This window comes from Oreochromis niloticus, linkage group LG13 (genome assembly GCF_001858045.2).
Source record: "Oreochromis niloticus isolate F11D_XX linkage group LG13, O_niloticus_UMD_NMBU, whole genome shotgun sequence".
NCBI lineage: Eukaryota > Metazoa > Chordata > Actinopteri > Cichliformes > Cichlidae > Oreochromis > Oreochromis niloticus.
Window position 1 is genome coordinate 27981714 of NC_031978.2, and position 12153 is coordinate 27993866.

The following is a 12153-nucleotide window of genomic DNA, read 5'->3' on the forward strand; positions in this document are numbered from 1 at the left end:
TCATTCTGTATATTTATTTCATATATCTTCAGCTTTTTTTGCATATACATTTTTCTATATTTTCAGCTTTTATTAGATCTTTTTGCATATATTCACATTTTTATTCCACATGTTCATCCTTCATTCAACATATTTAAAGTTTGGATTTTACATTATTTCCCAGATTTGGGTCTATATATTCATCTTTCACATATTTTCAGTTTTCTTCCCATAAATTCAGTTTTTTTTGTATATATTGATATTTCATTCCAAATATTAAAATTTCATTCTGTGTATTTAAAGTTTTGATTTTTATATCTTCAACTTTTTTGCTAAAGACTTAATGGCTTTTCATGTATTCAGGTTGTTATCCTAAATACTCAACTTTTATGCCATATGTTCATGTTCTTTTGCATATGTTGACAATTTTATCCATATATTCGAGTTTTTATTTTATATCATCTCTATATATGATACATTTCTTGCCACTTTCTACTGAAATTTGCATTCTTTACGTTCAACTTTCTTTGCATATATTCAAGTCTTTGCAATGGTGCACTGCAAAACTGTAGATGAGCAGTCCCGTGATGGTACAGGGAACCAAATCAGTGGGTCTGAAAAGAATTCATCTGATGACCTGAACTTGAAACGCATGAAGCTACTAGAACACAACTGATTAGTTTCTGTGCTGGACCAGCAGAAACATATGGTGCCTTTCACTCAACCGGCCCACCAACACAGGTGAAGGTAAAACAGATGGGTGGGACATGTGACTTTAAGTTTAGCTGTGTCTGTGTGAGGAGGGATCAGAAGTGAAGCGATGGCCCAGGTGAAGGTAGCGGGCGACAGTGTGAGGATCCACCAGGACAGCACGGATCTTTACTCCGACATGGCTACTGTCAGCTCCAGTGCAGGTGAGTCAAATAACAACCTAATGACCCCGTTCTTGTGTTCTTCCACAGCATCTACATTAAATTACTTCTAATTTTATTGACACACGAGTTGCACATTGTATATTTTCAGCTTTGTTATAAAGAGTTAGCAAAACCACTTTATGTAAAGAAGTGGTGTTATGTTAATTGCCTTTATTATACTGTCATCCTGCTGATTTGGTTTACTTTGCAACCTCTGGATTACCTTCTTAGCTTTTAAGGCAGTATTTTCTATGTTTACCGTTGATAGATTATTTAATCAGCTGCGATGCTTTGTTGGTCTCGTACTCTTTAATAAACAGAGTATAGCAGTGTTGGAAAGTGATGAACACACAATATAAAAGTTTAAAGCTTTGGAAAAATAAACTGTTATATAAAACCTCCCTACTTTCAGCTTCTCTGATTTTCACAGCGGGGCAGCTCCGCATGTTTGATTTGGCAGATTTTTTCCCCCGCTGGTTGCCCTTCCTGACACAATCCCTCAACCCCCCCGCAAGTTACCAAGTTTGCTCATGTAATCATAATAATTGCCTCTGCCACTCGACATCCAGCTGTTTTATAATGTCATCTGATACCAGCAGACCAAGTCGACTCATTTTAAGGAGATGAGTCCCTTTGCTGGCGATTGTGGTAATAATCTTGGACAAATCCTCCAGTTTCTGGTGTCTGTTTCTCACGAGCTTGTGTTTGCCAGCTAAAGCTCTCTGGCTCTCAGGTTGCCTGATGGCAGTGGGAACCAGAAAGTCGGGTAATCCCTCCTTTTTTTGAGACAGTCATTGGTGAATTGCTGCTTTTTCAGTTAAGGCCGCATTTTTTGTGTCATGTTGAGGAAGTGAAGAAATAAGAGCTGGGGAATTTCTCCCTAAAAAAGGATCCACGCAACCCCTTTCCCTTTCCTTTCTCACTCCTGAAAACAGATATAGGAGATTCGGTGAGGAAGGGGACATTGTGCGAGACCTCCGTGGCTGTAGGCTTCAATAGACGAAGCAGAGCATACCCCTCCCCAGCCAGGAGACGCCACCGCACCACCTTCAGCCACAAACAGCTGGAGCAGCTGGAAGTGGCGTTTGGACAAAATCAGTATCCTGACATCTACTACAGAGAGGAGCTGGCTCGAATCACTAAACTCAATGAGGCTCGCATACAGGTGGGACGGTCTTCACATTAGATTTCTCTGACAACTGTGGCTTCTTAGGAGTTGGGGTGTGCAACTTAAAGTTCAAAACAGAAACAGGACAGGGTGTTTTAGGCACAAATGACCCTCTCTTTGTTGTAACAGTGAAGAAAAGCACACCTCCAGTTAATAACATTAAGATTTGCTCTGCTTCAGTGGTAATAGTGCCCCAGCAGTAAGCCAATGAAATCTGTTCTAGCAGCCTGAACCTGCAGCAGTGCATAGACGTCAGTCATTTCCCACAGTGACCTGTTACTGTTAAACACCTCTGATTATGAATTATTATTACTAGCAAACCCTTTGTCTTGGCTTTGGTGTTGGGTCAATAAACAATAACTGTCAAAAAAGTACTTTTTCCTACTTTTGATCAATAAAAATGTGGCACATATTTCGAGCTTATCTTATTACTGCATATCATTTATTATGTCAGCACAGCGTTCTATTCTCACACTCAGTGTATACTGATATTGATTTTGATAACCTGATCAATAATCAGCGGCCGCTCAGCTACAAAATGTGACAAAAAAACATGTGCGCTGACCGTTAAAATATGCAGTGTAACAAATATGCACAAACTAAACGAGCGTCGAATGCACACTAAACATCAATGACCGCACGGCATGTGCAGTCGTAAGGTTGCTGTTTGGTGCTCAGTTGAACTGTCAAATGCACAAATATATATGATTGTGGGATTTGTATAAAATATTTGCAGATATTTGGGCTCCCAGTGCCCTATGCAGTGTTTATGCAAAGTTTCATTAACTCTGGCCCATCAAGATAGAGAACATGGGAACATGGGAATATACAAACATACGTACATATGCAATCATTATTGTCAAATGACATAATTTAAGAACTCAAAACTGCTAATAAAACAGTTCAACAAAAGAGCTGGTCTACATCTGCAAGCCACTTTGCAACCCACCTTCTCTTTAGCTCCTTTTGCTCACTCTGTATCTCACTAAATCAGTAACAAATCACTGATACCTTTTGCTTTGGGAGGACCTGGGACAGTTACAAATATAAGGGACCCTGACCTCTGTGGCATATCATTGTTGGCTGAATGCTTCAGATTTTTGTCCCAAAGTTGTACTGCAGGAATGCTGCTTGCAAAATAATGATCAATGATCCTGATTTGGTGCAGTCTAGTTCACTGGTGGCCCTATTTGTTGCTGAACTCACCATGCTTTGTATTTAAAAGCCTCGACTAACCCATCTTTGTCTCAGCAGGTGTGGTTTCAGAACAGGAGAGCCAAACAGCGTAAGCAGGAGAGGGCCTCGCAGAAGGTTCTCCCAGTGGGCGTGATGCCAGGCCACAGGGCGCTTCTGGGAGGCGTGCACATCCAGCCGTCCAGCATGGCTCGGCAGTACTACCCCCAGCCCCTGCCCCACATCCCTCGCCTCTCTCCCATGTTGCCCTCAGGGGCATACAGCCGCCACCCGCCGCCAGGTAGCCAGTGCCCATGTCCCGGCGCCTCCACTCAGCCAACCTCCCAGCGGCAGCATGATGACTGGTACGGCTCACTGAGGAGCAACCTCACCTCGCCCATGTTCTCGCTCACCTCCATGCCGCCTCTGGATCCCACCTCTCACTGGAGCTAAGAAGCACCAGATGTTTCCACACAGAATACTAAGAAAGCCTCTTTTTCATCTTCACAGTTACACACATCCTGTTTGCTCTCTCACTGCTGCATTTTCAAGCTAGTCTGTAAAATAAAATTTATCTTCTTAGCCACACCCGAGCTTCCCCAGTCCCTTGGAAACGACTGATGTCTATTGGATTTGTAGAAATGCATTAAAAGGTTCTTTGAACATTAAGGATACTTTTTTTTACTTTGCAAAAAAAGGTTAGCTCAAGGAGCACACACAAGAATTTGTTTTTAATTTTCTAAACCTTTCAGCTTCATTGATGGCCTTCATAGTTCCCTAATACACCTACTGGTAACATTATCACAACCTAAAGTTGGGACGTTAAATGAAATGTAAATAAAAACAGAATGCAATGATTTTCAAATCCCTGTTTGAATTTGACAAATTCAGGTAATCTGGCTTCTTCCCACAGTTTAAATACAGTTAGTGGGGTTAGGTGAGTCTAAGTTACCCATAGGTGTAAATGGTTGTCTGTCTCTCTGTGTTGGCCTTGTGATAGACTGGTGATTTGTCCTGCTTCTCACCCTGTGACAGCTGGGATAAGTGGAAGAGGATGGATGGAGTTTAAAACTACGCTGAATGCAACAATGATGGTTCATGAGATTTGCGAATCAATGGATTCTGTTTTTTTCCCACCTTTTTGGGAGGTGGGTTTCTACATCATTACATCTAAACAATTTCCATTATTAGCAAATACAGTATGTGTTAGTAGACCACAAACACACACTGGTTTTCATATCTTAGTGCATTGGTCTCAAACTCCAGTCCTCGAGGGCTGGTGTCCTGCAACTTTTCCATGTGTCCCTGTTGCAACACACATGAATACAATTCATTCATTCAAGACTCTATAGAACTTGCCTGCATGCTGAGGTGGCAATTCAGCCATTTGATTCATGTTACAGCAGCTCATGAGTGAATGAACATGGTGCAATAAAAGTACTGTTAGAAGTACATTTTTCACTTACATTTACAACACTTACATTTACCTAATTTTACTTAAGTAGAGTTAGGGGTTGCTACTAATTGTATTCAGGTGTGTTGCAACACATGGACACATGGAAAAGTTGCAGGACACCGTCCCTCGAGGACTGGAGTTTGAGACCCCTGTCTTAGTGAGAACATTTCATTGGCATAATGCTTTCCCTAGCCCAGGGGCTGGGCAACCTAAGGCCTCAAGGGCCGGTGTCCTGCAGGTTTTAGATGTGTCCTTGATCCAGCTGATTCAAATGGCTAAATTACCTCCATAACATGTCTTATTGTTCTCCAGAGGCCTGGTCATGAACTAATCATTTGATTCAGGTGTGCTGACCCAGGGTGAGATCTAAAGCCTGCAGGACACCAGCCTTCGAGACCTGGAGTTGCCCACCCCTGCCCCAGCCGCTTACCCTAACCATCAAAAATGAATGCCTAACCCTAACCCTCAACCTAAACCTAACCATAACCTAACTGTAACACTAAAACCACATTTTGAGCCTAAAAAATGTTTTCAAACTCGTGTGGACGGGCACTTTGTCCCCATAACTGATTGTTGGTCCCCACAAGCATAGTAACATGCCAATTTTCTGTCCTCACAAATGTCTAAACATGTACACACACACATGCACACACACAAATCCTTAATAACCTTGTGTGAACTGGACTCCTCCACTTGCACTTCCTTTGGATTCTGTTCTGAGGCATTAGAAAATGATGGGAGCTGTGTCTTATCCACTAGTCTTTGTTTAAGGACAACGCAATAACAGAAAGGAAAATAAAGATCCAAAAAGTGCTTGCAGTGGTGGTAAGACGGTATCATGTGAAGCCAAAGCTCAGGAGTAACTTGTTCCTTTAGTCTATAAAGCACGTACGCACTGTTCTCCAGCAAGATGTTGGTGTTAGAACACACTGCCCTCTGCAGCTTTGACATGAAATGTAATATTTATTTACGATATGAAGACGTGCTTGTTGTCCCCATAAAGGAGGTGGAGTTCCCGCAGTATGTCTATATAAATCGTTTTATGTCCTGATAAAATTAGAATTTTGTCCTACATAGAAACTGTGGACAGACCTTCTGGATCTGATAATTGAAGCCACTGCAAAACACTTTCAAGCTGCATTCTTTCTAGTGGTCAGCAGAGGGCGAACCCTCTGTTTGGAAGTCTGCCTTCTATTGTATCTGCTTTTCCCAAAAGTGACCAACAACAAATAACACAGACAGCACCACATGAAAAAAGTGTGCAGAATACAGTCTTCTTTTAATATTTCACATCACAGAGACAACACAGTCGCATCTGTTATGCTTTTTAAATATTTGCACTCAGAACAACCTGAATTGACCGAAGAGTTAATACTAGATGGCAAAAATATAGAGAAGTCATCAACGTGTGGCAAAAAAATAAAACTACTTCAGAAGAAATCACAGATGAATTGAACAGACCTAACCTGACATATTATACTCACGTCTGTTTTAAAGGCAGCTAAAGTCTGAAGCAAACGTGCTGTGTTCAAGTGCTTTCCTGAAAGCCCGTAAAACAGAGTCCGCTTTAAAAACTAACGGCGGTGTGCGTTTAGTCTAGCTTATCCAGTGATGAAGAATCTGCAACACGCCGCTGCTTTACATTCACTCTGCGAGGACAGGTGTGTGTCGAGCTCCTGCTGACTCGGCGATTATCATGTCGGCTCATTTTTTTGTAGTTTTAATAATCACCGAGACGACAGTGAGAAGGTGTCACAACTGAAACACAGACAGTATTTCTGCTACTGTAACCTGCAGCCTTGGGCTTCACATCAAACATAGTGACTGTGCACGTGATCAAGTCAAGGTCACTTTCTGTTGTCATGGGAACCATTCTCACACAAACAGCAAATTAAACAGATTGACAGGAGGAACCATTTGGCCCGCTGTGTTCAGCATGAGCGTGCTTGTAAATGAGTGTGTCCATCTGAAGCAGAACTACTTCACATAAATGTCACATAAATACACTTTTACAGTGTTGGATGTTCTTCGCTGTATATTAAAGTATATTAATATTATATTAAAGTAAAGCTCAGGTTTCACATTGATCTAAACGCTTCATTTACCTTTTTTATTTTCAGTATGATGTCGATGAGAGCAGATATCCTTAATGTGGTCTGTGCAGTGGCCAATCAAAGTTCAATAAGGCATATTTTGAACTCTGAATAACACAAAGCCACTCTCGAGAGTCCCAGAATAAAAATATAGAACTGGAAATGAGTAGAACAGTTCCCCTTTAATGTGAGAACACTCTATTTACAGACTGTTGTGCTGCCAGAGAATCAAAGTGTAGCACCACTAAAAGAAAACACTCTACCCAAGCTTTTGTACATGTAAAGGATCAGTTCACCCAAAATCAAAGGCAGCTTTGCTTAGAGTGCAGTATTCAGAATACAGTGAAGTCCAAGCTTCACTGTGGAAACCGGAAGTTACAGGCGGTTAACCAGGCCTCAGTTAACCACCTGCTTGTTGTACCATAATCACTTCCTGTTCCTTTGTTTATTTATTATTTTTACACATTAAAAAAACGTCTTGAGGAAAAGCAAAAGTATAAAGAAGTTTAAAAGAAGGGAATAAAGAACCAATACTGTTTTACCTGTCAGCTGATACCAATCCACACACTCAGAGTACTGCTCCTTCAATCGTTCGGGGCTGTGTGTGAATGAGGCCACCTTAAAACTCCCCAGCTGCACATATGCAGCTCCAAAAACAGGGGATTCAGATCTGAAAGTATACTGCTAAGGGTTAACTGGAAAAATACCAATTTAGGTGAACTGACCCTTCAAAATGGCATCCACACACACACACACACACACACACAAAGTCCTACTGAAGTGGAAGCATCCACCATCCTGTGTTCCACCCTTTTTGTCGTTTATCAGATTACTGCTGATTCAGCTTGGAAAAATCATCCGTCAGAAGTTTCGTGAATGAACGATACTCCTGACCGATAATCTGTAAGAAAGAAAACAAAGACGGTCTTCTAAAAAGTGGTGCGGCTTCTCCGTTTTGGCTCCAGGTACGCTCACCCTCCGCCCTCTCTGCTGATTCCTTGCTGTCGTCGTGGACGGGAAGCAACAGAAAGACGCTCTACTCCAGCGATTTGGCGAACTCTGCGTAATCTATGTAGCCGTCATTGTTTTTGTCATCGTCCCTCAGAACGTCATCGATGAGAGCAATGAGTTCCTCCTCTTTCATTGGCTGGCTGTTCTCTCCTCTCTCCTAAACAGAGACGAGCAGAGCAGCAAAAACGATTGGACCTTTTTGTGCGCATGTATCGCGTGGTGAAAATGTGTCACAACAACATTTTTAATCACAGCGACAGAAATGTGTAAAGGAGCAGAAAACGTCTCAGCTAACAAAAATGTTTTTGATCGCTCTGGTGTCACGTTGCAAGAACTCCTTGTTTCCTTAAGAGCTGATGGATCCGCATTGTCACCGATTTTGTCCCAGACACCCTTCCTGACACCTTCCTGAACATTTAAAAAGTTAGCGGGATAGCAAAACCTACCAGCTAATTAAATCCAGTAACGGGCTTAATGGGAGACAGTGTCAATAAAAGATTCAGAGAAGTCTCGGCGCACAAGGGACAAGGCCAAAAATCTGTACTGATTAGCTGTGACCTTTGAACTCTCAGTGTGTACTGCATTAAAAACAGACACAGAGAAGCTTGCTGCCTCCTCTGAGTCTATTTAAGTTGCAATTTAAATCTCTCCCTTTTTAATTATTAGTGTTTCTGTCAGCACACGGGTCAGACACCAGCATCCATGGTGGTGTCTGTGAAGGCCAAAGGCACAACTTGGTGGCAAGTTGTGCCTTTGGTGAGAAGACCTTATTTGTGCAAGACAATTCCTAACAGCATGACTCCCATATAAAGAAGTCCTGGAGCTTAAAGGCCGCCTGCAGTACTGACCTGTCACCCACTGAAACATCTGGTGCGGTATGAAACAAAAAAAAAAAAAAAAAAAAGATAAGAAGAGACCCTGAACTGCAGACATGCTGATATTCTATATCAAAAAAAACCAAAAACAACCAGTGTCTCAGTCCCATCTGCACAATAAGAAGGGTATGAGAAAGTGGGAAAGTAACCGTTATGTATCCTTTTAATGCCAACTATGACAAAAAAAACGTGCTCACACATGAATTCTCACCTCTCTGTGTACATGTGAGATTGCTGTGGCAAGCTCCAGCCCATCCAGCAGGTTGTTCCCATCATAATCGTGCATTTTGAAATAGTGCAGCTGGAGCTCCTGGGGCGTCATGTCTTTCTCTGGTTTGTCTATGACGCCCTCTAAATGCTCCATGATGTGGCTGCCACCAGAGGAACAACAAACAAACACAGCTACTGATTAGACAGAACCCAAAGTTCACCTCGTCCTGAGTCGTGTATCTGCACAGCCATGTCACTCACTCTTTGTCTTGCACCATGTTTCTGTCCAGGCGATGTTGGCTGGCTGCACTTTCTACGATCTGCTGCTGATGGTGGTGGTGGTCTGGATTCATCTGAGCGGGAACGCACAGAAAACAGCAGGACAACAAGAGGAGCAGACCCCCCCACTGCACACTACACCTGCTGCTCCTCATTCTGCTGCGGAAAGGCAAAGGCAGACAGTCAGCAAGTTCAGGAACACAGCTCTTGAAAATCTGTGTTGGACATCACCTTCTGCTCACTTACTACTCAAATGTCCTCAGTTTAGCACCTAACTTACATTCAACATACACATTTGAGTGTCCTTCTTCCGGATTCCCATGTTTATCTTGATCAAACTACATTCAGACCTATTTTATAAGTTTGATATCTGGCTCTATAAGGCAACAGCAAGGTACTACAAATCAGTACCATATGTTTATTGATCATTTTAACAAAAAACACCACAGACACACAGTGCATAATTACATGGACCGCACTAATAGGGATGTTTCTGCAGTAAGCTGTGAGATTACATTGCTATGCTAAGTCCGTTAAATAGCCACATTAAAAGAGGAATGTATGACCGTTAGCTTGAGAGCTATTATAAGATAAATACAGGAACAACCTGCATTTCAGGGATACGCTGAAATAACAGAATTTCATGGGTCATGACTTGGTGTAACTGGTAAAAAAAAAATATATATATATATATACTTACGTTTAAATAATTTCAATCTTCACCTGTATCCGCGAACAATTGAGTAGTTGTGCGTAGTTTGCTGGCTTTAATGATCAATCTGAGCTTTCGCGGACTGAGCGGCTTTCCGTAGCTTCACTTTGACACGACAGCTCATTGTGATTGGCTGCAGCTATCCGAGAGCGCTCAACTGGGGCAAGATGATTCCCTCTACGTATTCTGAATTTTTCGTCTTTCTCTGCTTAAACTAGTTAAAATTAGTTTTATGATTGTGTTGTAGGGTACAGTAAGATTCGAATAGGCTTGCTATACAGTAATAAGGCTCAAACTAAACCTTATAGAATATTCCGTATAGAATAATTTTATATATTTCTAGTACTTTCCGTTTTCACGAACTAGCGTTTTGATCATTTGACAGAATTTATGAATTCACGTGACAGACGTGCTGTTGAATCACCTTTAGCGGTAATAACTTGAAGGTTTTTGGTAAACTTTTAGTTTTTTGTATGACTTTACAAGCCGCTCTCATCATCGTGGAGGAATTTTGGCCCCAAAAAGTTGATTCTGTACATCTGGACGTAGCGTTTTCAGTGGGAGAAACGTTTCGTCACTCATCACTCAGTGACTTCTTCAATCTCAGCTAACTGCAGGTTTCCCCAACCTTATAAATAGTACATTTGCATAATGACTGAAACCAGCCTACTGAATGAACAAAGAGCTGTGAGGTCATTTCCTTGATCATTTCAACCTTTTGGGATTTACCTGGATGACTGAACGTGCATCAAGAATTTGGTTCATTGGGCTTTGCTGGCATTCGTTCATGCACAGCTCTCTCAAGGTCCCAGCACAGCCTTTCAGTCAAGTTTCAATCTGGACTTTGATCCAAACCGTCGCCATTGTGCGTGACACTATGAGGTGTTTGTGCTCTTATCCTGTGTTTGTTTTTGGCCAAACATCTCCAGTTTAGTCTTGTCTCTCTTAAGTTCCTCAGAAGCAGTAAGGATGTACTTTTCCCCCCCACAAGACTGTATGTATCGATGTTGTCTTCCCTAATAAAACATTACACGATAGATGGATTTTTAAAAAAAAAACTCAGTAAAGATTTCCTGTCACAGAGGCAGGCATATTTTCTCTAATGTTGGGTGTTTTTCACATCTCAAATATGAATATGCTTAATGACAAGTTTATGGAATCAGTGAATCTTTTAAGCCAAACCTAATTATTCCCATCCCATACAGCATTTGTGATCTCAGCCAATAGCAACACAGCGTCTATTCCTCTCCTGTTGTGCCATGTGCATGCAGGGGTCACCACGGGAGAAAGATCCACATTGTTTCATTTCCTGACACATCCTTTGCCAGCTAAGGACTGGTGTTGCGCCAAGAAAAAGGTGATTTTCAGTATTTAAACTCTTATAACTGACTTGTTGACCGATAACCCATCAAATAGGGTTATGTCAAGAATCATATAAAGTCATTTTAAGCCACAAGCAACTTTTCTTACCAGAAGGTAGAAGCTGCAATCAGTTTTTGGCAAAGTGAGTTTTATATAGTATTGCTTTATCCAGCTAAAAAGACACATCAACATTAAAAATGTATTTTCTAAAGAGTAATATGGCCAGGAGGGCAGTAGAAATTGCAACAGATATAATGTAATAGCTCTCAAGAGATATTTTAAGTGGCCAAAAAGCACTAGATTGAATATAATGTAATTAGAATAAGGCTGGATCATAAAGATACTAGCAAAACAGGTCATTTCTTTCCTTTCCATGTATAACCCCTTCATAAATCCTGTTGACGACAGTCTTTTTTACCAACATAAGAAAAGACATTACACATAAAAAAAACATACTGTCTTTTTTGGCGCAACACCTCCTGAAGGAGTATACACTAGCTTGTGACCCTCTGATGTTGGGCTTTTCTTTGTGTCTGTCTCTTCCTTGAATAGAACCAGCAAACCTCACATCAAATTTTGTGACCCACCAAACCATGGAGCCACTCTAGAATTTGGGGTTGGCGAAAATTCCCACCAGGGTTCAGAGAGGCCTGGAGAATCCAATGATACGTTCCAGATATTTACATATGTAAAAGTATTCCTACCATAAAGGTATAAATATCCATGAACACACACATACACGCCTCCACTTAAAGAGCCCCACTCTTTTATGCTCATACGAAGCCTACGCCCGTGGTGGCGGACCTATCTTATCGGGTCACTTTGAGGTGAGACTTTCCCTACGTCAGCAGGGGGCGTGACCGGTCAGCCGTGAGGTCTGTCAGCACAGCACGGTGTGGTGGACACAACAAGAGGGACGAG

General features: G+C 41.6%; 2 protein-coding genes across 3 annotated transcripts; one reads left to right on the plus strand and one right to left on the minus strand.

The window, feature by feature from the left end:
• Nucleotides 1–501: 501 nt before the first annotated feature.
• On the plus strand, nucleotides 502–4037 carry prop1 (PROP paired-like homeobox 1). The gene is made up of 3 exons (XM_003452324.5): nucleotides 502–893; nucleotides 1829–2058; nucleotides 3316–4037. The coding sequence occupies exons 1-3, from the start codon at nucleotides 800–802 to the stop codon at nucleotides 3685–3687; spliced, it is 696 nt and encodes a 231-aa protein (XP_003452372.1). The 5' UTR covers nucleotides 502–799; the 3' UTR covers nucleotides 3688–4037.
• A 1913-nt stretch (nucleotides 4038–5950) lies between these two features.
• On the minus strand, nucleotides 5951–10017 carry mcfd2 (multiple coagulation factor deficiency 2, ER cargo receptor complex subunit). 2 transcript variants are annotated; one of them, XM_003452323.5, is made up of 4 exons: nucleotides 9859–10017; nucleotides 9141–9317; nucleotides 8881–9040; nucleotides 5951–7951 (listed from the first exon to the last, which is right to left on the minus strand). In XM_003452323.5, exons 2-4 carry the CDS (start codon nucleotides 9311–9313, stop codon nucleotides 7820–7822), a joined length of 465 nt encoding a protein of 154 aa, XP_003452371.1. In that variant the 5' UTR covers nucleotides 9314–9317; nucleotides 9859–10017; the 3' UTR covers nucleotides 5951–7819. The 2 variants fall into 2 exon arrangements, with proteins under 2 accessions (XP_003452371.1, XP_005457132.1); XM_005457075.4 differs by having other exon boundaries at nucleotides 9141–9314; nucleotides 9859–10000.
• Between the last annotated feature and the right edge of the window lie 2136 nt (nucleotides 10018–12153).